We start from the raw sequence: 25734 nt of genomic DNA, 5'->3' as shown, positions 1-25734 counted from the left end.
TCTGACCTTACAACAGGGAATTCAAGTTGAAAACGTGCCCTGTTTTTTATGCAGCCTGAGTTAATGATTTGTGCTGCTCTTACTGTCGCCCTGACCGCTTAGTGTGTTCTTCGTGGACGGTGGCATGAAAAGTAATGTCAGTTAACACAACTGTGTATTTTCAGTATTCTTCTAAACTATTTTAAATGAAATGCAAGGCTTGTTACAAAGGGACTTAGACAGATGTCGTAAATAATTAACTTTTTTTTTCAGGAGAAGTACTGTGTACTTAACAAGGGGTCCCTGGTGCTGTAGCACTGGTAACACCTGTATTAAGCACACCGCTGAAGATGGGATCAAAAGACTTGGCTGTTATTATCCTATTAATCATCTCAGGAGAACTCTATGCAGAAGGTAAAATGAAGTTTTTAATATTCTTTATTCTCTAAAAATTATCAAGAGAAATTCTAACATTCATTTCTCTTGAGCATTTAATATAGTCTTTCGTTTACATATACCAATTTTATTAAGAACATATTTCTTATAAACATAATTTGTTGTAATATTTAGACAGGATTTTTTTCTTTGGGGAATATTACTAAACTATTTGCAGAGTAATATAACTTTGAAAACCAAAACAAGACAAAAAGAAAAATGAAACACCTTTTGCATGTCTAGTTTTGAGGGCATAGGAAACCAGGATCCACATACTTTAAAGAATTTTCAGGCTAAGAGTGCCAACACTTGGAAGTTGTATGTTAACCTTAATTCTAATTTCAGACTAGAATCCATTCCTAACAGTGCAAAGCTTGTACAATTTTAATTCTTGTTCTTAAAGTGAGTTAATGTGGTAAATTTGAAAAAGAAATAACCGTAAATCATCAACAAGATTTTTGACTCTTGACACCTTGATTTTTATCCTAATTTATTCTTTGGTTGAAGACATTAAGTAGTGAATAGTAGGAGAACCATAGGGTTGATTGTATCAACAAAGACACTTCTAAGAGTGGGAACGGGCTTTGTCAATACTCGTGTGGGAAAACGGGTAAATCAGGACTGTCCAGACAAGCGATACCTGTGGCCTCCCGTGCTGTGGAAGGCTTCACGGGTGGACTGCCTAGTGTGTGAGATGACTGTGTGAGTGAGGCCAGCTGGTGGTTACTTAGGAACAGTTAGTGGTGTTCTTGGTCTTCGTGGATAAGAAACCAGGCAGGTCAGTGGGTGTCAGCAAAAGGCTCACCCCAAATAGGAAACCACAGCAATAAGGCTCTTTTAAAATACTTTAGGGAATCTGTTGAAATAAAATACCTTACAAATTATAATCGTCTTTTAATTGAATAATTTACTATAAATTTTCTACCAAAAAGGCCCTGAAATTGAAATTATGAAACTGAAATGAATAGCATTCATCTTAACTGACACATTTACTTCTACGATAAGAGAACTTTTGCATGAACAGTTTCTCTTGATTTTATTTTTCTGTTTAAATAGGGAAAAAGCAGCTAATACAACTGTCTATTATCTATACCATGAAAACATTGCAATATTCTGGCTGATTTTCTAATTATTATGTGGATATGATATTAATGTTATATTCTTTACATTATATGTTATATTATTATACACATTAATATTATATTAAGAATGTATATAATATAAGGAATGTAATATATAATGTAACGAATGTACTCTTCTTTCACACAAACAAAACGTGTCAGCTTCCTGAAGACAGGGACCACCATCTCTTATGCCCATGCTTTCCCCACCCTCATCGGGAAACTTAGGGGCCAGACTGAGTTAATTGTACTTCTCATTTCATACAGTCATCACTGGCCTATGAACGGTGTCACTTTTGCTTTTTTGATACATTTTCCCTCTTTATTCCAAACCCTGAATTCCATTTCTCGGAGGACCCATTTGGAGCCACTATAACGTGTTTGATCTATCCTTAAATGTGCAAATATCTTTGTAAACTATGTCTGTGTTTTATATATTCTCATGAACAGAAGTTTGCCGTAGATTTTACCCCCTTACTGTTTCCATTTACTTTTATTATATAAACATGTTTCCCTGCTGCTGAATCTAGTTTGTTGCTCTCGGTGTTATGTCGTGTTGTAGTGTTTCATGTATTTGCTTACCCACTCTCCTAATGGTGGCCACAGAGTTCCCTCGAATTTCCTCCTAACTACGAGCAACTCAGAAATGAATGCTGTCCTGTCATCACCTTATTTCACTGTGACACTTTTTCTGGCCAGTATCTACTCCTTTGTGGGACAATGGCTCAATTCTTTTTCTTGATTTCCTGATTTATATCAAATTAGCATTTTTCTCTGCCTTCTGCTTCTAAATAGTTGATTTGTGGGAGCTTTGCCGATTATACATTTTAACTTCCTGTCAGTTTTAGACATTGCAGTTTTTTTCTTCCTAACTGTGATGTGTGTGTTTTGTGAACAATGATTTTCATGGAAAGAAATCCTTAATTTTAATTTAATCAGATTCAACAATTTTGCCTTACAGTTTCTGTTCCCTGCCTCCCCCCATGCACGTCTGAATCAGACAGTGTGAATGGTGCCTTTGTAATTGTGCACATGGAGACCTTGGTGTCATAAACTTGGAATTTTCAAAGTTTATATTCTAGTGTGCCAATTCGCCTACAACCATTCTGCAACTTCCCACATTTAATGGGGCTGTTTGCAGTAAGTAGCATGTTTCCATGCTTAGAGCTTCTACTTATTTCTTCTTTATCTCACCAGCACCTTCCTGTGTCTAGTTAAGGATATTCACTATGCAAATTTGAAATCCTTGATCCTGTTTTATTGCTTGTGCTCCATTGGGCATTGATTGTCCATTTGGCTGACTTTCTTTTGTTGTGGTTCAGCTCCTCCTGTTTCTCATTATGTTTTTCTTATAAATTCACCTTCCCCAAGACATATCTGCCACTTGGACAGGTAACGAGCCTTCCTGGGGCAGGACGTGCCCCTGGACAGAGAGTCTTTGAAGCCACCACCTAGGATTGGCCCTTGTTTGCTCCCCTCCCCCTTCTGTGTTCACCAGAGCACTGCTAGTTCTGAAGGGTCTTGGTTGTAAACCGTGGTGGTCTGGGTATGGAAAATGCTGAGAATCCTCAGGGTCGGGGGTGCCCCTGCACATGCTCATGATCTGCTCTGCCCCTCCATCAGATTCTGGAGGGTTCTGTTACCCATAACTCCTTGCCCACGTCCCCCAGCCCTGCGCTGGCACTGCTGTTATTTTTTGTCTCCTGGGTAGCAGGAAGGTTGACTGTGACCCCCAAGGCATTGCAGGCAGGGGAGTCCCCGCTGCCCAGCCCTTCTTCCCCACACCTCTGTGCCCTCCCAGCCCAGCTCCGAGGAACTGCTCCAGGGTTTGTTTCTTTTAAGTGTTTTTATGATTTTTAAGGTCTCCATCATTAAGGATGGATTTTTTTTTAAATAAATGTCTTATTTGGAGTATAATGTACACAGAAAAGTGCAAAAATATTGCAAAAATCGTAAGATCCCCTTCTGTAAATGGTTATGAAATCTTCCCGCACCCAGATCAATATATAGAACATTAATTAGCCAGAACCCAGGAGCCTCTTAAATTCTCCTCTAAGGATAATGCCCAAGTCGCCATCCTGACTTCTCTGATCACGGACGACTTGGCCGCAGGGTGATGTGCCCACGGTTAGGTGGAAGGAAGCTTCCAAAGGGATGCTCTCAGGACTCAGGGCTGACGGGTCTTCCAGAACAGGGGCGGTGCTGCCAAAGCCCAGCTCACCAGAGAGCAGGGGGAAGCCTGCCCCTCACCCCCTGAGCCGGAACACATTCCCAGAAAGAGGGCAGGAGCCTCAGGAGAGCTGCGGACTGGCCTGGGCCGACGCCCTCCCTGTGGCATCCTCCTCTTCATCCTGGCCAAGGGGCAGAGGACGGGAGGAGGGCCGTCTGCAGGGGACGCAGGCTCCGCAGACTACGTGCCCGCAGCGTGGGCGGGGATGAGCGCCAAGGGTGGGGGTCAGGGCCTCCCCTCTGCCCACCTCCTGAGGCTGGGTGCGGGGTGCTGGCCCGAGGAACAGGCGACCTGCCCCCGCCTGGCCTGACTGCCGCCTCCAGAATCTACAGTCCTCGGCCTTTGGCCTCGATTCTGGTCCTTGCCTCTCAGGTCACCGAGGGCGCGTGGAGCCCAGGCCGCTGCCAGCCCAGCCCCTCCTGAGAAGCCAACCAAAGGCAAATAAAGTTATTGCATGTTTGAGTGGAGAGAAGAAAAAAAGAAAAGATCCAGCAGAGTTTCGCAGCGGGTCTGCTGTGCCGCGCAGGAGGGGCTCCGTTAGGTCAGCGTCCTCTGGGAAAGTCCTGCCCACAGCCCTGGGCACCGGGTCTTCCTCCCAGAGCCGACCCCCCACCCCGCCCACCGGGTCCTGCGTCTGCGTGGAGACGGGGGTAGGTGCACAGCCTGCCCAACAGCGTCAGGCCCTACGGTCCACCGCCGACCAGCGGCAGCCTCGGCTCCATCACCCGCGGGCTGACTCCGGCTCCCGCCCGGCTCCGCTCGGCCGGCACAGCTCTCGGACCGCCCAGGGCATCACCAGAGGCCGAGTGGTACCAGCGGCTGGCTGGTAGTGCTGCCCACATCCTCGCTGGAGGAGGCCTTGCTGATTCCTCCTCCCATGAACGGGTTTCATGTTGCTCTGTGGTGTGGCCGGAGCCTTGAGGCATCAGAAGGGACTTCTCTGTGGTTCCTCTGGGCCCTGTCTGCTGCTGCCTGGGCACCCACATCCGGGCCCCGGCGGTGCTTCTGAGCAGCTGTGGTCAGAAGCACTGTCATCTCTGCTGGCCTAGGAGCCAGTCCATCTCCTGCCCCATCCTGGGGCTCCTCCTTCAAACCACAGCCAAGTTCAGCCCAGCCGGAGCCACCCCACACCCAGCGTCCCCAGCTGGGTGCCTGGAGATGGGGGTTAGGGGGGGTGAAACAGGTGAAGGGGGTCAAAAGGTACAAACTTCCGCTTATAAGTAAGTCCTGGATCTGTAATGCATAGCATGTTGACGATAGTTAATGATACTGTATCACATCGTTGAAAGTTGCTAAGAGAGTAGATTGTAAAAGTTCTCAGAATAAGAAAACAGAACTTGTAACTATATGTAGTGATGAATGTCAACTAGACTTAATGGTGGTGATCGTTTCCAGTATATACAAATATTGAATCATTATGTCATATGCCTGAAACTAGTATAAAGGTCTATGTGAATTAGATCTCAGTTTACAAATCACACATTTACTCATATGTGACTGGCTTCACTCAGTCGTGTGTCTGTGAGATCTGCCCTCAGCATCCACCATCCCTGTTGCTGTGCGGTACCTGCCATGTGCACAGTCTGAGGTGCGTTTATTTTCTGCTGTCGCTTGGCTGCTATGTCTGGCTGCACAGATCTGGTTTGTGCATATTCTGCTTTGACAAAAACTGCCCAACTGTTTTCTCGTGAGATGTTGCACCAGTTCACACTGACTTGCAGTGGTCTGAGAGTTCCCTCTTCTCTGTGTGTTCACCAGCCACTGAGGGAGTCTCTGTTTTCCGTGTCAGTCATTTCAGTGGATGTGCGGACTACCTCACAGTCATTTAAACTTGCATCTCCCAGGTGACTGGTAAGGCTGAGCCTTCCTTACTAGATTTCTGACCACTTCAATGTGAAGTTCTCCCTCGAGTCTTTTAATTATTTTTTAATTGGTTGTCCGTCTTTTTCTTAAAAAGCAAAACAAAACAAAAGCCATTCATTTCAAAATCTGTAACTTCAAATATCTTAAGGAGAACCTCATCTATTCTAGAATTCTGTCCAATACTGGTGGCCACTAGTCACATGTGGCTCTTGAAATGCGGCTAGTCCAAATTGGGATGTGCTGTGTCAATGCACACTGGAGTTCAGACTTAGAAAGAAAAATACTTTTAATATATTGGGTCAAATAAAACCTGTTAGAAAAATTAACTTCAGCTGTTCCTTTGATTCATGTGGCTTCTAGAAATTTTAAAATTACACACGTGGCTTGTTATATTTCTATTAGAAAGTGCTGTTTGACAAAATCAGGAAAAGCTTCTCTGAGGAAGCAGCCTGCCCAGACTTATCTGACAGTTTAGTGCTCGGGTTGGTGGCAGATTAATTCTGATGGAAAAGGATTGTCACAAGCATGCTTTAAATATTTAGGTAATAAAAATAAGTACTGAAGTACATGCAAACACATGGAATTTTCAAATGTATTGTGGCTTGATCACAAACTGTATGGTTTTAAATGTAGTTTTCAGTCTTCAGCTTGACATTTACTCATTTCAGAGAAACCCTGTGGTTTTCCGAGTGTGGAAAATGGACGGATTGCCCAATATTACTATACTTTTGAAAGATACTACTTTCCAATGAGCATAAATCAGCATTTGACCTTCTCCTGCTTGGCCGGTCACACAACTAAAACGGGGAGACAAGAGGCTCGCATCGCGTGCACAGCAGCCGGCTGGTACCCAGAACCACGGTGCTTCAGTAAGTCGGTGAAGGGCTCCGCTAGTGTGCGAATGTGCAAACTGATCAGCTTGTAAAAACTGGGTCCAGTGAAATAAGGCAAGTGTTTAAACCTTTGGTAGATAAGAACAAAATCATCAGCCCATAGTCTTCTTTACAAAATGAAAGCATATCCTGAAATTCTGTAAATCAAGTCTTTCATTAAAATGTGATCTTTTCCATCTGTTTTTAATAATACCCTGTGAAAAGGATAAGGATAATTATTGAAATTGTTGTTATCACGTTGCAAGGAACAGCACTGAGTTACTTCAAGGAATGCAAACTTATGCAGATAATTGTGCAAAAGCCAGAAAAATACTTGACATTGGCCTAAGGATGAACAAATTATTATTCTAATGTTGAATCATTCAAAGCCTCACCTCTCCTTGGTATACCAACTGTCTTCTCTTCAAATACCCATTGAAAAATGTTTTTTTCTGAAATTTGAGGTCACACTTGTGAAAAGGAAGCCGATTAGTGCATCTCAATGTTTCACGTCAGTCTGTGCTGGAGTCAGACTGTCAGCTGGCTCTCACTGGGTCCGGTGGCCTCTCTCGATTGAAGGCTTCCCGAAGCCCTGTTTTGCAGAGGAAGGGGCTTTACTTGAGTCTGTTCCATTTAGAAGAGAAAGTGGATATGGTCAGTATGGCGGCTAAAATGTCCAGTAAATGTGTCCATGGGATAATTATCCATTCTATGACCTGAGGACAGACTATGAATGTGAGCATTGCACTTTTAGTGTGAGCATGGACCATAGATTAATGCTAGAAAATAAATCTCACTTATATCTAGAGCATTAGGGTAAATTAAACACCCTAGGTTTATTGACTCTTTTAGATTGGAGGTGAGAGCAGTGAAGTAGGGGCCAAAGCAGGATGAGGCGGGTTTAGCACTGCAGTGTCGTGGTCAAGACACACCCTCTGCGAATGGACTGCTGTCTGTGAATCCCCCTCCACTACTGGGAAGTGGCTGAAACATTCTGAACCAGAGTTTCTCAGCTATAAAATGGGAACCATGCTGCTTCAATGAGATAATCCTTGTAAAGTGCTTGCCACACAGCAAGTATGACATCGATTTAAACAAATGTTAACCTTGGGCAAGTCTCTTTGCCTTTCTGGATTGATTTGTTATGGGGTCCATGAATGAGGCTTAAAAAATGATTGAACTCCATACAACACTAAGGCAAATGTGATATCCAACACATCACTGTTCCAAGTCTTTACTAAAATACTCCGGACTCATATGCTTTGAGTGACATGTCTGTGATTCAGTCACAGTCTACGTGGCCTGACTCTGTCTGAAGTCCTGCCACGCAGGTAGCCCATCAGACGTTGAAAAAAATGAATGAACACAGTTTTCACACTAAGTTGTCTGCAGAATGATTTAAGGATCCACACAGTAGGTGTATGTTCTTTAGTTACATGATGTTAAAAATTATCAAACACAGTGGACTCAAAAGTACCAAGAAAGTAAGTCCAAAAGAAATTCCTGTTATTTGCCATTAATGACAATTAGTTAGAGGAAGAGCTCTGGATATATTTTCTAAAATAGTTGAGGCAGGGGTAGGAATGACTCTGAGAGCTGAAGTTAGTACATACCAAGAATTTCGGTGTCAAATTAAATCCACATTTAAAGAAATTTGAGGCACAACATGCAGGGTATTTCCAAAATTAAACTAAATCAAGAACTTGTGGAGTGAACATTTTTTCCTCTCTCTCCTTAAAATTCCAAGAATAATGTTAAACATTTGAGAAACTTCATCAATTTAGAAAAGAAATTTTTTTTTCTCATAGAAAAATGCCCTAAGCCTGACTTAAGAAATGGCTACATCTTTGATACAAAATTATCTTACAACATTCAAGAGAACATGCGCTACGGTTGTTCGTCAGGATATAAAACCACTGCAGGGCAGGATGAAGAAGTGGTTCAATGCCTCCCTGATGGATGGTCCTCTCAGCCAGCCTGTAGGAAGGAGCATGGTACGTGCTTAAGAGTCATCTCCTAAATCTGTAGATAAGGGCCTGTGGGTTTAGTGCTTTCTTGTATTGGTAGGCATTTTTATTTAATATAATTGTTAATATAATTGTTCTGGATGCAGGAAGTTGTTATATTATTTCTCTCAAATGCTAAGTGTTTCCTTCATCCAGGAATTCCCAACGGCTACCACACCTACTCCAGGAGTTCCTACTTTCTACTGGTAAAAAAGGAGTTGGTGTGGAATAAAAGGAAAGAGTCTTAATGAACATATTTTTTGCAACATACATAATTATTATTTCCTTCATTAGAGAAGAATTCAAAACAATGCACATTATTTTATACTATAAACCAATATCATATAAACTTAAAAATAATCCAATAATTTGTATATATATACACACATATATACAAACATATATATGTATACTTTGTTAACATGTTGTTAGTTATTTAAATTATACAAATCCACAGATGGGACATTATCAAGAAATACTGCAAAAGCCTTCTGTTGAATTATGGCTTTTGGTCAAACACACTGGACTAAAATTGTAAGAACAGAAGACGGCTGGGGTTAGGACACAAGGTGCATGAGGAAAGGGAAGCGAGAAGCAGAGGGAAACTTTGACTGTTTTTCAATGTTGCCAAGAGTTGCTTCTGTCATATATTCTTAAGATTCAGGGAGAACACTTTTTGAGATTTCTTTTTAATTACTCTAGGTTTCGTGATAAAGTTCATAAAACAAATGACTTTAATTTCTTTTTAGAAATGTGCTTGGCCCCTGAATTACATCATGGAAATTATTCCACAACACAGAAAACATTCAGAGTGAAGGACAAAGTACGATATGAATGTGCCCCCGGGTACCACACAGCTTCCGGGAAGAGGACGGAGGAGGTGGAATGTCACTCGTACGGGTGGGCTCTCCCCCCACGATGTGCCAGTAGGTTCTCACTTTGAACACAGCTGCTTTCACTCTGAAACTCCCTCTCGAACAGAAATGGGTACAAGTTGCCTGCTAATTATGTTCCTTTTTTTATACTTTGTTTCTGGTTTTAATGACGTTGACAGTAGGCTTTGATCATTTCAACGTCTCAAATAGGAAAAATTCTTTTTAGCTCAGATAATTTAAAATCAAATAAGCTCAATGTTATTTAATAAATACATCAATTGACAAGCTTTTACTGTGAATAACAAAATATGGCAAATTTGCTGATTTCTAGTTCAGATGTGGCACATAAGTAGGAGGTGGATTTTGTTCCAGCAAAAAATAACACTTCTTTGTATTTTTTATTCTTTCATTTTTAGAATTAAAATGCTCTTCCTTAAGATTAATAGAAAATGGTTATTTTCATCCTGTAAAGCAAACCTATGAAGAAGGAGACGTAGTTCAGTTTTTCTGTCATAAAAATTATTACCTCAGTGGATCTGACCTAATTCAGTGCTATAACTTTGGTTGGTACCCAGAATCTCCTGTCTGTGAAGGTGAGTTTTAAAATTTAATACTCACACAAATAAAATGTCATGTCTGAATCAGCTTTAATTTCTATGAAAAAAAAGTCTCTGATGACATCTAATTCTTGTCCCAAGTGATATTTTTAAAAATAAATACTGCCTTTTAGATCAGTATTATTTTCTGCAATCTTTAATACATTTAATCTGAAGAAATCTTAAGTTTTATATTAGTTTGTAGAGTGGATATATGTTTTAAACATATTTTTAAAAATCTCATTATAAATTTCAAATCTCTTACTATAAAGAAAAACTTTTCTTATTATAATTGATCCAGTTGTCCCCAGTTAGCAGCTATATGAAGGTACTTTCTTATTATTTGGCCACATGTTTTCTTATGTGAAAATACTGTTTTCAAAACAGTGGGGGAAAGAGTAAAAAAAGCAGCAGAATGTTTCCCAGAGTGAAAATGAAAAATGAGGTCATCTAGTAAGAGCTGCCCTAAAGTGGAATGTCTGTGTTATGTTGCTGTCACTGGATGTGTTCAAGCAGGTGGTGTGATCACCCGTTAGGAGACAGCAATGCAGTCTCACGTGATCACACCTGCAGTGCTAAATGACGGAGGTCCTGGTCCAGCAGGGGAAACAGAGAGAACAGAGTAACTGATACAGTGTGACAAGCGGTAGAATAAAGTCAGGTGTAAAGTATTTGAACCAACATTAAAGACTCCGATTGATACTGTACGGGACAGCGTGACAGAGGTGATGGATGGTGTTTGACCTGAGCCTTAAAGGATAAATGAGAGTTTGAGGATTGGGAGGGAAGGGGGAGGTGGAGGGCGTGGTTGCCTCTATTTTCTCTGTAATGTAGAAAATAGTGCCATTTTAACACGCAGGAGAAAGATGGGAAAGTAAAACTTGGAAGACAGTGGTGAGGATCTGAAACAGTTGCTGGAAGGCGTGAAAGAGGGGTGACCAAGAGCACATAATGGGATTGCCCAGAACTGCCGTTATTTCTAAATGCACTGAACGATGACTAATTTTTGTTGTTAAAAATAGTCTTTTTAAAATTTCCAGTGGTCTAATAGTAGAAAGGAAGATTATTAGCAAATTGTCTGTAGCATATTATTTCAAAAATAAATGGCAGACATACTTCTCACCAATTCCACACTCCCCCAACCCAATTAGTCAGGTGCCAATGTTCCCGTTATGTTTTCTAGTCAATAGTCGTTAGATGCAGACTAGGCAGTGTAGTGGTTCGAATAACGCCTCCTGCCCTCCTGACACACCCCCACCTCCCCAAAGACATCCAAATCCTAACCCCTGGAACCAGCGAGTGTTACCTTATATGGCGAAAGGGACTTTGCAGACGTGGTGAATGTAAGGAATGGCGGTGGGAATAACATCTGGGATGACCTGTGTGGGCCCTAAAGGTAGTCACACGCATCATAAGTATGAGAGAGGAAGAGGGAGATCTAACCAGAGAAGGTCGAGTGTGAGATGTGACTATGGGAGAAGAGGTCGGAGTGGAAGAGCAGAACTGAAAAGCCCAGGCGAGCGGGCAGCCCCCCAGAAGCTTGAAGAGGCAAAGACGCAGCTTCTGTCCTAAAGCCTCCCGAAGGAGTGCAGCTCTCCTGACTCCTCAGTGTCAGCCCAGTGAAACCGATCCTGGACTTTGGCTCCCAGAGCTGTAAGAGAATAGATTTGTGCTATTTTAAGGCACTACTTTGTGGTCATTTGTCACGGCAGCCATGGGAACTTAACATAGTCAGTATTTTAGAACAGATTAGAGCAGGAGATTTTAATTCAGACACGGGTTCAGGAATAGATCCACCACTTACTCATTATTCACTTACTTGGTAAGTTTTAGTTTCTCCGTCTATCAGATGGGAGATGTAATAGTCCCCACTTAGCAGTTATTTTAAGATTAAAGGAGGTAAAGAATGTAGAACGCTTGCTTCTTTTAGTTTTCTATTGGCACATGAACCACACACTCGGCAGCTTAAAAACCACACACTGACGTTCTTTCACAGTTTCCGTGGGGTAGGGTTCCTGGTGTGGCTGAACCAGCTCCGTGTCTGTGTCTAACCAAGCTGCAGTCAGGGTGTCAGGCAGGCCTGCGGTGTCATCTGAGGCTGGCATGGGGGAAGAGTCTGCTTTCAAGTTCACTGAGGCTGCTGGCAGCTTTCAGGGCTTGGCAGGCTGCTGAGCAGAGCCTCGGTCTCTTCCTGGCTGCCCACCGGTGTGCCCCCTGCTCTGTGACCCTCGTCATTTGGAAGCTTATAAGGAGACAGCTTGCTTCCTTTCAAAATCTGCAGGGAGAGGGTCTCTGGGCAAGAATGGCCTTGCAATATTATGTTGCATCAGCACGTGTGTGTTATCACACATCCCGCCCTCCAGGCTGTGTTCACTGGTTAGAAGCAGGTCCTACTTCCTGCTCTTGTTGGGGTGGGGGGTGGGGGGGCTTGACTCAAGGAAGTGCAGGTCAGGATGTGGGGATCGAAGGGGTGACCCCAGTCTGTCTGCCACACTTCTTGTGGTCCTTGGCACGACAGACAGCTTACGAAATCTTAGGCTTTGTGCTCTGTAATTATATGACCAAATACCCCGACGCTTTTCCGTAAGGAAGAAGAAGTCGGTGTGCCCCTCCGCCTCTGCCGGCCAACTCCAGCGTTCAAGCGCACGCGGCCACTTACCGCCACGGGGCAGCGGTGCGCGTGTCGTGTGAACTGCACTTCGAGATGCAGGGGCCGGAGGAGATGCGTTGTGAAAATGGAAAGTGGACAGAGCCTCCGAGATGCGTGGGTCAGCAACACCTCAAATCAGCTTTCCCGAAAATGAAATCCGTGGGTGGAGCTAAACGGTCTCCCCTCTTTAACTTGTCCCTGTTCAGAGGCAGGCGAGCGGGAGGCCTGCGGCGAGCCACCCTTCGTTGAGAACGCGGCGGCGCAGCCCTCCTCCGGGCGCTTCCACGGCGGGGATAAGGTGACGTACGCGTGCGCAGCAGGGTACCACCTCCGTGGACCCCCGGAGATAGCCTGTCGCGGCGGGCAGTGGACCGCGCCCCCGGCGTGCGCGGGTAGGTGGGCGGCAGCGCACGCTGGGCCTGCGGTGAGCGTGTCCGTCCCGAGGCGCTCGCAGCGCCGGCCCGTTGCTCAGAGGCCTTCCAAGCCGGTGCCCTGGCACAGCACCAGCTCCGCTGCTCTTCGTGAGTGTGTGGCGCCTCTGTAGATCATAATCCAAGGTAAAGAGGTGGGCAACCGAAGCAAGTTTTGAATGTCCTGATGGTGGTACTTTTGCGTCGGGCCAGGCTTGGCCCTAATAAGCCCTTGTGAGCCATACACCTGGTCGTTCTCTCCCCAAGGGGCACAGCCGGGCCACGGTACCGCTCCCGGCTGCTACCCTTCCTGTGAGCCTTCTCCTTTCTTGATCAGGTCCGGGAGGGACCGCCACAAACATGTTTACACAATAGAGAGAAGCTATTAAGCATGCTGGAGAAATGAGCAGAATGAGGGAAAGACTCTGAAGACAGAGAGGAAAACGGAAATTTTCATCCCTGGGTTGTCTGAGATCTGAGATGAATAAGGATGAAAAGGGAAAGATCAAAATGGATAGTGACTAAGGATAGTTTTAGAACTGACCATAATCTTCAGGTTAAAGAACACTGTTTACCTTTCTGTATGTCCTAAGATTATCTATATTATGATTTCTTCATAAGCAAGGAAAGCGAAAAATATGCATACTTGTTCTTAGGCAAAACGTTCGCCGTTTACTTTCACTTAGTAAATTTTAACAATACTTGAGCTGAACGTTTCTCTCATTTCTGGTGAATTTAGAAATCAGTTGTCCTAAATTACATAGTACAAATATCGAAGTGCTCTTGTATGGGTAACTGTATTATATCATGATGTTCTTGTAAGTCCACGTTAACTTTAAAATAACCTCTTTTTCTTAGAAAATACTGAGAATTGTAATGCTCCCCCTGTTGTAATAAACGGGGCTGTTGTTGGTGAACCACTGACCAGCTACACAACGGGATCCTCGGTGGAATATAGATGCAATGAGTACTACCTGTTGAGGGGAGAAAAGCTGTCTCACTGTGAACAAGGAAAATGGTCACCCCCACCTGTTTGCTTAGGTAAGACAGAAAATGCATAGAACCAAAAGATTTTTTCCCTGGCTTTATTGAGATACATTCGACATAACATTGTGTAAGTTTAAGGTGTACAATGTGATAATTTGATACACAAATATATTGCGAAATTATCACCACAGTAAGATTAGTTTACGTATCCTTCACTGCATGTAATTTTCTTGGTTGTCGTGATGAGAGCATTTAAGCTTCTGGCCACTTTCAAGGGTACAAAACAATACTGCTGACTCTAGTCCTCACGCTGTAATCAGATCCCCGGAACTTACTCTGTTTGTATAAGAACACATTGAATTTGTTTCACCCTTGTGTTTGTATTCTTTGTAATCTATTTAAACAAAATTTTTCCTTCCAGTTTTATTGAAATATAATTGACATACAGCATCTATATACTTTTTGGAGGAGAGTGGTTATATTAACAGATTTATTTTTTAAATGGAAGCACTGGGGATTGAACCCAGGACCTTGTGCCTGCTAGGCAAGCACTGTGCCACGAGCTGTACCCTCCCCCTGTGTTTGTATCCTTATGTGATTTTCATGTAATGTTTTATGCATGGAAAAAAATGATTTTGTATAAATTTTTTTCAAATATTTTCCCTTATAAGTTCTGTAAGCAAAAAATCCCTAATATCTTAGCGTTTAGGAGTGTACTAGTTGTTGCCCCACTACTTTTTAAAAAAATTGTGGCAAAATAAGAACAATAAAACGTTACCAGTTTAACTGTCATTAAGTGTGCATTTCAGTGGCGTTAAGTATTTTTATATTTTGGGGTCTGACTACATTGTGTTGCCTTTCTCCTAACTGAAGTTTCCCCTTAGCGCAGTCCTCAGGGTCTCTCAGCTATCCTCAGAATGCTGAGGAGCACTGAGAGGAATAATCAGTCTACTGCTTTCCCCGGGAGAGCGTGGGGTTAGTAACTTCCTTTGCCACTGCTTCCTCGATTGAATGGTCACCTTTGTTTTCTCTTGTTGAGCAAATAAAAACGTGTTGTATTCACTGATGTGCACTGAGTGATAAGCGTTCCACAAATATTATACAACTAAATGCATTTTCTAGCTCAAGAATTTTATTTTTTAGGAAGGAAATCATGATGAACCTAAGTGGTTGATGGTTCTAATTTTTTTGTTTGTTTTTAACGTTTCAAAATAAGTGGTTTTAATTTATGATACAATGAAGAGAATATGAAACAAATTCATTTGATAGCAATAAAGGATCTACTTTGTTATGTATGTGTGCAGAGAGCTTTAATGATGACAGATGGTCCATATAAAATACAGCTTTTGATGCTTATCATCATTTTTATCGTAACAATGTGTCACTTTCATATTTTTCCAATGAGTTTTAGAAAGAGCCTTTGTTTTACAGAGCCGTGCACTGTGAATGTGGACGACATGCGCAGAAGTAACCTGGAGATGAAGTGGCAGTATGAAGGGAAGATCTTACACGGAGACTTGATCGATTTTGTGTGCAAGCAGGGATATGACTTGCCCCCACCAACTCCGCTTTCCGAGTTGTCTGTGCAGTGCGACAGAGGACGAGTGAAGTATCCCTTATGCGTTAGGAAAGGTAAACCAATAGCACTTCCTGACAATGTCTCAGCCGATCAACATCACCGCTTGGGTTCAAGGCAGAAGTCCGTCACCTGCTGCCCGCCTTGTCTGCACAACTGGGAACCATCTGGTCAATTTCCAGCCAGCACATACACTTAAATAGGGTGGTCCTGCTGACACCCTTCAATTCTAGGAGTCAGTTTTATAAAGGGAGAAGTCACGAGGCTTCGTAAGTGTCGCCGGACTGTCACAGGATGGCTCGCCCTCCTGCGAGCAGTCAGCACCCCTGTGAACCTCGCTCTCTGCAGGGTGTCCTGGGGAGCGGTCGCAGGGAGGGCTGGATGTAAGGGGGAGATTCTGTGTACTCCCTGGATGCGGGACGGTCACTTTTACCAAGAGAAAAGGGAAGAGAATACATACAGAAAGCATGGCTTCAAGAGGCGCCTTCCACACTTTCACTTTGGGCTGACGGAAACGGAAAGATGCAATCATGATTGCTAATACTTTGCTAGTTTTAAATGTGCATTTCATACGACAAGATTCGAATTATCATAAATTTTATGGTATGAAGTTATGGCAGAAATGCCCTCAATATTTAAAAGTCACTTGAGCGTTGTCTTAAAACTGCCCTTACATGAAACACCTGCCCTTGTTTCTGCAGCAACTGTGAAGGTGCTGGGTGCCTGTCGTAGCGACTCATGACTTTAACAATTATTGTTGCAGAATTTAAAAGAACGTGTGCGTCTCCCCCACTTATTAAGAATGGAGTCATCAAGGGGTCAACGGCGGGCACCTATGAAAACGGCTCCTCCGTGGAGTACAGGTGTTTCGAACACTATTTCCTGCAGGGGTCCCGGGAGGCCTACTGCTCAGAGGGCGCGTGGACGGCGCCGCCGCTGTGCTTAGGTACGTGCGCTCTCCGCTTAGCAAAACCAAACCGCGCCTTTCCCTTTCCCTTTCCCTTCTCTTTGAGTCGCTGTAACACTAACATGATGCTCACTTCGGTGCATCTGTGTGGTTTTATTAGTGTGCCTGTTTAATGACTGGCTTCTCTTCTTTCCCGGAGACCACACATAACCAGAGCCCAGCTCGATCTAGTGCTTTCTGAGCACAAACCGCACAGCGGGCTCTGGTTTGGTGGGGGCTTTGGATGAAGAAGCCGTTGGTGTGACTGGGGCGCCACGGAAAGCTCAAGGACCGGGCGGGGCGCGGGCAGAGATGCGCAGGGCCTGTTTTCAGGTTTTCCAGTTCTCAGGAGAAGTGCTGGTCTGGTACAGGCGTCTCTGTCACAGCTGAGAGCAGGAGTTCTGTGGATCAGTTTGTAACTAGTTTTAATTTAAACTGCATGTTTTGTAGAACAGTGACCTTCTACATGACAGCACCGTTTGGCCTCATTTTCAAAACAATTTGGCTGCGACTTTAAAGACCCTATTAGACTCTTTCTAGTAATCCCTGTCCACTCGTCCTCCATCTGGAGCACGTCCGGTGCAACGTCGGACACGTGGCATCTGTGAACGCTTGTCGGGAGTGACTGGGTAGAGTTCTGATGTGTCACGGTTACACGATTGATCTGCTGTGTTAGCAAATCTGGACCTTTCATTGCTCTCAGAAGCCACGGCTTAGTGCTGGGGCACCCAGGAGGCAAATGAGAACACAAGTTGCCCCCTTTTCTGAAATGATTTGATAGTTGACATTTTAAAAATACCGATATTTTTATCTTAAAAAAACAAAAAAGTTTGTTGGGTATCCTTATACTTAAGTTTTTATTTTGTTTTGTTTTAATGCACAAGGAGAAGGTCACAATAATACTGTCAAAGCTTAGAATTTAAAGCATCTCAGTCCAATCTTGATATTTCTTAATAACGGGGAATTTAGAAGAGAAGAAATTGTCAATTACTTTGGATACCCTTTATGCATTAGGTCATAAAGTCTGAGTCAGTGTTGAGTATGCAGCTTATTTCTGCATTTCCAAAAAAATACTGTCTGTCCAATAATCAATGATTTGTCTCGTGGGTATTTCATTTGAACTTTCTGAAGAAGAAAAAGGAAAAAGAATGTGATTTCAGTGACTATGGGTAACTATCAGTATTCTTAAAAAAAAAAAAACACCTGTTTTTGTTTTCTGTCTTTGAAAAACTCAGTAACTGACAGGATGTACCCTTTTTCCAAATTCAAGGCAACGGAGATAAATGGCAGACTGTTTTCTGTGAACTTTGAACATATTTTCTTTTAAATCTTATGTATGTATGTATGTATGTTTTATTTGGGGGGTGGGAATTAGGTTTATTTGTTTGTTTGTTTATTTAATGGAGGCACTGGGGATCGAACCCAGGATCTCGTGCATGCTAAGCACGTGCTCTGCCCCTGAGCTCTACCCTCCCGACCAGTGAGCATGTTTTCTGCCTTGAACATTAACCCTGACTAACTTACCGGCAGCTCTCATGCCTGGGAGCTCTAAGGTCGTCATGAAGGGGACTCAGTGGCTCCTGTTAGTGCTGAGGTGCATCAGGATAGTCTTCTGCTCCTTTTTCTTTTTTTCAGAGCCTTGCACCTTATCTCTCATCACAATGGAAAATAATAATTTACTCCTGAAATGGAATTTTGACGATAGGCCTTATATTTTCCACGGCGAGTATGTTGAGTTTCTTTGTAAGGGAAATACTTTCATATCCGACTTCCCTAGCATGGGCTCTGAGCTCCGAGTGCAGTGTGACCGAGGGCAGTTAAAGTACCCGAGGTGCATTCAGAGAGAAAGGTAAGAGAGGTTCGTGCCTGCAGCTGGTTTGTTTTGTTTGTTTGGTCAGACTTATTCATGAGATTTATTATGTTACACATTTCAGAAATATCACATTCTGCAGTACTCTTCCTTTATGGTTATTAAAAAGGAAAAAGTTATGTTTTGTTTAACTTTTTAAACCAAGTGAACTCCTAGAAGTATTAATTCAACAAGTTTTCTGAGTTGTCTAAAGTCAAGGCCCTGCTTGCTATTTGACATTTGTGACACTTTGGCAGTTGGGTAAATAAATCCAGTTATATGAGTAATATTTAATGTGGCAAAACTAACCTATATGTGCTGAGATAAGAGAGAAGCACATTTTCTCCCACTTCCCAGTCGAGGTTCAGGAATACATAGCAACATAGAAACGTTCTTCTGAAGGAAGAGCATGTTAGTAGCAATGATTAAAACTGTGGTACTTTGTTTCAGAAACACATTTCTATACAAGATTTTGGACTTTCCTTCTGGAGGGTTTCTCATGTACCAATTTAAAAAGTAATTTTCTACTACTTGATCAATCGAACATAATCCCTTTCCTTTTTAAGAAAAATATTAAAAGAATGTAGTGAAATAATGTCATTCATTTCATGGGATCATATTTTGATCCTTTTGAAGATACATTATAAAATGGAAATTATACTCTGTGTTCAACTAAATATTTTTTAAATGATTTATGGCAAACTGCATATGGTACTTTTCTAGTGGCTATAAACAATGAGCTTTATGAACTACATAAGGAGGACAGCTTTTTAGAGACTTTGAACACTAGAAAAACTTTATAAGACAAACACAGGTGGAAACTTTTATTTTTAATTTTTAATTGTGGTAAAAAGTGTGGTAGAAAAATTTATGTGTTATCTACATGTTTTAGTATATCCTGTCTTTCTCAATTCTTAGAGAAAAAGAAGTAAGTAACTTAGACAAAAATTAAAATGTTATTGTAGTTAATTATAATGAGTTTTAAAAAGAAATTGGTGGTATAATTTACTAAGGATGGTTACTTGCTTTTGTCAGTACTTCCTTAAAACAAGGACTAATTATCTGAAATGTTGAAGGGCTAAGATTGTAATAAATACTTGATCAAAAATGATGTTTATTTCAACTCCTCCCTTTCTTTCCTATCAAGGATGTTGTCTTATCAAGAACCCTTAAAGACATAAAAATGAATGGCAGAAAGAAGAATAGTATGTCAGCACATCACAAAATCCCTTATAAGACATAATTGTTAGAAGAAAAATGTTGAATTAAAAACCTCTAAGTTTTCGCTTGCTTGAAGAGTTGAATCTAATGTGTTTATGCTGAACATTTTCTTTATTTATAAATAAAAGGCAGAACATGTTGTTTCATTTTTGGTCTGGATAATTTGACATGCGACCTAATCTTTGTTACATGTCTTTGATCTATTAAAAAATCGACCTGCACATCAAAATATTTCTGGTTCCTAATGCCCACTCACTGGACTATACTGTTGTCGTGAATATCTGTGCAAAAATTCACATTTGACCTTATTGTCTTCACTAATGTTAGCATTTTCTGCTACCTTCAACTTAATATTTATGTCAACACCAAAGAACCAAGCACACTTGGGCTGAGAAACTGTACGTTATGTTGCAGGACTTATTTTATTAAATTCAGAAGAGACTGCCCTTCAGACTTCCTACATGTAAAGAACTTTTGAAATTAACTGTTCTGTTAGTGCCAAGGCTAATAATCAAACTGTCTGTGAGTTAGCAAACCATCCTGAAATGAGATGCTTACAGGGGTTTTCACAAAGACACCACTGACTGCAGTGAGGACGGACGGGGCCGAAGGAGCAAAGTGCAGGCTGGGGGAAAAAGCTTAGGGAAATCATCATCCAAGGAAGACATGACAGCATTCCCACTGCGGGGGCGGGGGCGGGGCTGGTGCTAGGCAGCCTGGCGCAAGAGAGACTTAGGATGTGAAATCGTCACAGATGATTAGATGGGGTGGGAGGTGAGGTGGAGGACTGAGGTTTCTGGCTTGACTAAGGGGATGGGACGCCCACTGACGCGTGACAGGAGGAGCTGGGGGAAGACATGATGTGCGGGAGCGGGGGTTAGCACGAAGATGTTACTTTCAGAAAGGTTCTGTTTAAGCTGTTTGTGGGGCGGTCAAGTAAACGTTATGAAGCAAGCCGTTGACGCCTGTGATCAGAGCTGTGGTCAACCACCCAGATTACCCTCAGAAACAAGACATAGCTCTCAGCTGCTGGGAGCTCTCCATGGTCGGCTCCGGAGGAGATGGCCTCATGGAAGAGAACCTTTTCTCCCAAGGTTATAACCTCTTCCCAGGGTGCCTGCACCAATGGCTGGTCAACAGGCGTTATAAAGACCCCACACTCCAACACAGGACAGCCCAGCTCGAGCTCCCCGGAGAGCTGGCTGATACCACTGGTTGAAACTTCATTGCAGCTCACCCTCTCTTACCTGCTTCCTTCCTCTCCCATCCACAGGTGTGGATTCTAATAGTCCTCCCTGAAAACCTCCCTGGCTCTTAATTTCCATCGCAAAGCCTGTTTTCCTGGGAACCCAATGTGTTGCTTTTTAGAGAACTTTATGTTGCAGGACAGTTTTTATCACGGTGACTATGGAAGCACACTTTGCTTAGGTGATGTGCCGTCCTTGTGGGACAGGGTTGCTGTGACAAAGATGAAAGGGTGGCTAACCCAGGGATGCCCCTAGGGCGATCCAAAGCTCAGAGTGGCGTGGCCCGCTTCTGCACAGGGAAACTTTAATTTTTCAAAGGGAAGTTAAGAATTCATAGACAGCTGTCTATTTCTTTGTAAAAAAAAAAAGATCAAAACATTGGAGAACATCACACATTAAAACTGGATTCAGGGCAACTCAGCATGATTTCTTCGGAGGAAAAATGGAGAAAACGGGAAGAGTAAAAAGTCAAATATAAACTGGGCAGGTTGCCTAATACTTCTTCTCAAACGCAAATTGAAGACCAGTTATTAGACAATAGGCTGGTTTCAATTTGACAGAGATTTTAACTTGTTTTTATATATGTTCAAAAATAACTTGAGAGAAAAATAAGAATTCAGTTATGTATTTATTTAGCAACAAGTCATTTTTTTATAACCAGATATCATAAGAATTCCAAGTTTTAAATTGATTTTTTCCCCAAATATAAGAGCTACTTGTCAGCATTGTCAACAGCTCAAACAATACAAATGTAAATAGAATAAAGAAAGAAAATTTTCTTTATTCTTCCCAACACGCTGGATCTATTTCCTCAGTTCAGAGATTAGCCCTGAAAATAATTTGCTCCATGTCTTTCAGACGTAAATATACCCACTTCAGTGTGTATTTATATACACACATGCATATTTTAATTTATATATATGAAGTGAGATATATAAATATTATATATCACAGTGTGTATACTGTTCTAAGACTTTCATTTTTACCTAACACCTACAGACCTGTCACCTTATCAGTTTATGTGGATTGATCTATTCTCTGATTGATGGACTTCGCAATCGTTTTATCTTCCTCACTTCCCTCCTTCCTTCCTCGCTCATAGGTTGTAAGTGGAAATCAAATAAAAATAATGTAAAGCTGAAATGAAATAGTAGAATCCTAAATATATTTAAAAGAACAAATGTAAACACCAAAAAAGATCTTAATATTCAATAAGCTTAGATGTTGGAGGAGAGGGAGGGGAGGAGAAGGAAGAAGTCGTGAGCCCATATTGTTTCCCAGGAGAGGAACAGACAGATGTTGCCCCAAAGTTGAGGTATTAGTAAAAGAATTAGCATAAAGATGACTCCTCTCTTACCTCTCAGGAAATTCCAAGGGTTTGGAGAGCTATGAGCCAGGAACTGTGGATAAAAACCAAAACAGAAAGACATAGAAAACAAACAGAAGAAGAAAGTGGGTAGGGAGGGATAAATTGGGAATTTGGGATTTGCAGATATTAACTACTAAATGTAAAATAATAAACAGCAGGGAACTATCATCAGCACCTTATAATAGCCTCTAATGAAAAGAATATGAGAAGAAATACAGGTACGTATGTGTAACTGAGCCACTAAGCTGTGCACCAAAAGCTAACACAACATTGTAAGTAGGCTATACTTCAATTAAAAAAAAAACGACAAATACGTATTTCTCATACATTTTTGGTCATCTGAATGACCAAATGTGTATTTTTCCTGTGACTAACACAAGCCCACTGTAGAACGCACACGAGTGAGCCCCAGCGTGAGCGTGGATGTTGCGCTGCCCTTGCCCCCTCATGCAGCAAGTACCCCGTCTGGGCTGGGAAGTTGGTAGTGAGGGAGGCTGCGGGTGTGGTGGGAGGCAGGGACTACATGGAAACTCTCCGTACTTTCTGCTGTTTTGCTGTGAGCTGCTTTAGAACATAAAGTTTATCTTTTAAGTGAAAGTAATCTGTACGGTACATAGTATGATCAGCTTGTCCATTTTCCGTGCTGGACCGCCACCTAAGAACCCCTGTGGGGCCCAGCGGGTGGAGCGGTCTCTGTCTGGAACTCGCCAGATAAAGGTGTTCTTGATCTATTTTCTGCTGTGGATTCCTGGCAGTTTTGTGAAGCTCCTGGTCCCTTCCCAGAGCAATGTTTTCAAATATAATGAAACCACAATTACCATATTTAAGTACAGTTGCTATCAAAAGTGTTCAGTGTGTGGTATTTTAATACACCAAACCCTTGCTTGTCCCCCACCCCTAGATTTAGTGTTAGAAAATCCCCGTCTGATCTGGAGACGTGCCTTTCCAGCGAGAGGACGTTTCCAGCCTCCCTGGAGGCTGGTGGCCGCAGGACTACCCAGCGGTGAGCTGGTCACCTAAGGGGGCATCAGATTAGGAAAAAGTAAATTTTAACAACAACCAAATGTTTGTAGATTATGTTTTGAAATGTTGTATAATTAATGTATATATATAGTTGCATTTTAATAGAAAGATTTTAGAAAGATTATGATTTTCTGTGGTTCTTCCACATTGTGGGCATAAGAGAAAAATATAAACATAGATTTAAAATGGTGGAATGTTCATAAATTTGGAGTGTTTGTAACCACTGCTAGCTGAATGAGGAAAGGAGGAAAAAGGGCCATTTACCACATAGAACAGCTTAGCATGGCCTTGCTCCGTGTGCAGTCACTACTGTGGACACTACGTGTGTTAGAGACAGACAGTCAAGACTCTCCAGCTGAACTGCTGGGTCTGCGTTTATCGTCCCCACCTAACAGGCTGTGTGACCTTGGAAAGTGTAACGAGTTTTCTAGTGTATGAACTAGGAGTAACAACTTGACGAAGATGTTGTAAGGTTTTATACAGCTTATACTTAATAAGGTGCTAAAAATAGTACTTGGCTAATGTTAACAAAAATTAGCTATTATGGAAAAGAATCTGAAAAAGAATATATATATATATTAAATATAGATATATCTGAATCACTTTGCTGTATACCTGAAACATTGTAAATCAACTATACTTCAATAAAAAGACTAAACATTTTTAAATTAGCTATTTAGATTATTGCATAATCTTATTTTATCCTAAAATATTCATCAGGTTGATGTTTTATTAGTCCATAAAAAAGATTATGACTATTAATTAATATATTTTTCTACTTTCAGATCCATATATAATATCTGAAGAAAACATGAATAAAAATCACATACAGTTAAAGCTAAAAATGACAAAAAATGTTATGCAAAAACAGAGGAAATCATCGACTTTACGCATAATTGGGGTGTAGCGCAGATACGTTAATGCCACCATTTCGAGCAGTGTGTTGGGAAGGGGTGGGGGGCTGCCCCAGGTGTGTGTAAACAGGCACTGCCACCCAAATGTGAGGCCACCGCCCAGCCGGCCACCACGCTAACTCTCTTGCTAAGACCACTTTTGATATTTTTCTGCTGTTCACTACTTTATTTCAAGAAAATAAAACTGACATGAGTTTCTTTTTTCAACTTTGTATCTTCTCATGCTTATGTTAAAACAAATTAAACCATTAAACTTTGTACCAAGACGATATTAACTATTTTTACCTTAGTCCCTGATACTAGACTACTTATCAACAGACTAATGAGCTCAGGAATGGCGGTGATGACTCTATGGCCTTCTCCATATTGAACAGTACATTTAGACATTCAGACAAAACCAGTGAGCTTAGAATTTATTTGGGGAAATATTGCAAACATAAAATTAGGTATTAAAATAGCAAGTGAGAACATCTACACTGGGGCCTAGAAGAAGAAGGACGATCCAGTCCCGAAGTTAGCAGAAGGAAGGGAAGAGCAAAGACCAGGCAGAAGTAAATGCAATCATCATAGGTTACAAAATTGAGACTTGCTTTTTTAAAAAGATAAAATCAGCAAATCTTTAGCTAGACTAAGAAAAAAGATTTAAATACATAAAATCAGAAATAGAAGTGGCAACAGATATAACAGAAATACAGCAGCGCATAAGAGATTACTGTAAACAATTACATACCAACAAATTGGATGACCTAAACGAAATGCATAAACTCCTAGAAAAATATGACCTAGAATCGCAAATAAATAGAAAATCTGAACAGACCAATAACAAATCAGGGTTTGAATTAGTAATCAAAATCTTCCAAAAAATGCCCAGAACCAGATGGTTTCCCTGGTGAACTCCACCAAACATTTAGAGAAGAATTAATGTCAACCCTTCTCGAACTCTTCTGAAATACTGAAGAGAAGGGAAGACTTCGAAACTTATTTTGAGGCCAGCATCACTCTAATATGACAGCCAAATAAACGATGCTACAACAAAGAAAACTTAAAACCTAATTCCACTGATAAACGTAGATGCAAAAATCCTCACAAAATACTAGCAAACCAAGTTCAAGAGCACACCAGGAGGACCACTCACACTGATCAGGTGGGTTTGTTCACAGGTCGCTAGTTTGGTTTGAATATGCATATCAATACGTGTGACACACCATAACAACAGAGTCAAGGGTAAATATCATATGATACTCTCACCAGATGCAAAAAAGCACTTAAGTTTCAACATTTTTTCATGATAAAAATTCTCAAAAAATTAAATATAGAAGGAATGCACCTCGACATAATAACAATAATAAAAAAAAGCCCACAGCTACCACCACACTTAACGGCAAAAGGTTAGAAGCATTTCCTTTAAGATCAGGAACAAGACAAGGGTGCCCACTCTCACCACTTCTATTTGACGTAGTACCAGAAGTGCTTGCCAGAGCAGTTAGGCAAGAAAAAGAAATAAAAGTCGTCCAAATCAGAAAGGAAGAGGTTAACTTGTCTGTTTGCAGATGACAAAATCTTAT

The 25734-nt window shown here is 41.7% G+C and overlaps 1 protein-coding gene across 1 annotated transcript; it reads left to right on the top strand.

Annotated features, from left to right (window-relative positions):
• Positions 1-264: 264 nt before the first annotated feature.
• Positions 265-19762, top strand: F13B (coagulation factor XIII B chain). Its single transcript, XM_072948756.1, has 12 exons — positions 265-393; positions 6297-6497; positions 8309-8494; positions 9256-9432; positions 9798-9974; positions 12566-12745; positions 12834-13019; positions 13896-14078; positions 15456-15656; positions 16364-16546; positions 18182-18395; positions 19543-19762. Exons 1-12 carry the CDS (start codon positions 330-332, stop codon positions 19574-19576), a joined length of 1986 nt encoding a protein of 661 aa, XP_072804857.1. The 5' UTR covers positions 265-329; the 3' UTR covers positions 19577-19762.
• Positions 19763-25734: the final 5972 nt, after the last annotated feature.

The sequence above is a fragment of the Vicugna pacos genome, chromosome 23 (assembly GCF_048564905.1).
Source record: "Vicugna pacos chromosome 23, VicPac4, whole genome shotgun sequence".
In the NCBI taxonomy this organism is placed as follows: Eukaryota; Metazoa; Chordata; class Mammalia; order Artiodactyla; family Camelidae; genus Vicugna; species Vicugna pacos.
Note: the sequence above shows the minus strand (reverse complement) of the source record. Positions and strands in the feature narration are given on the sequence as shown.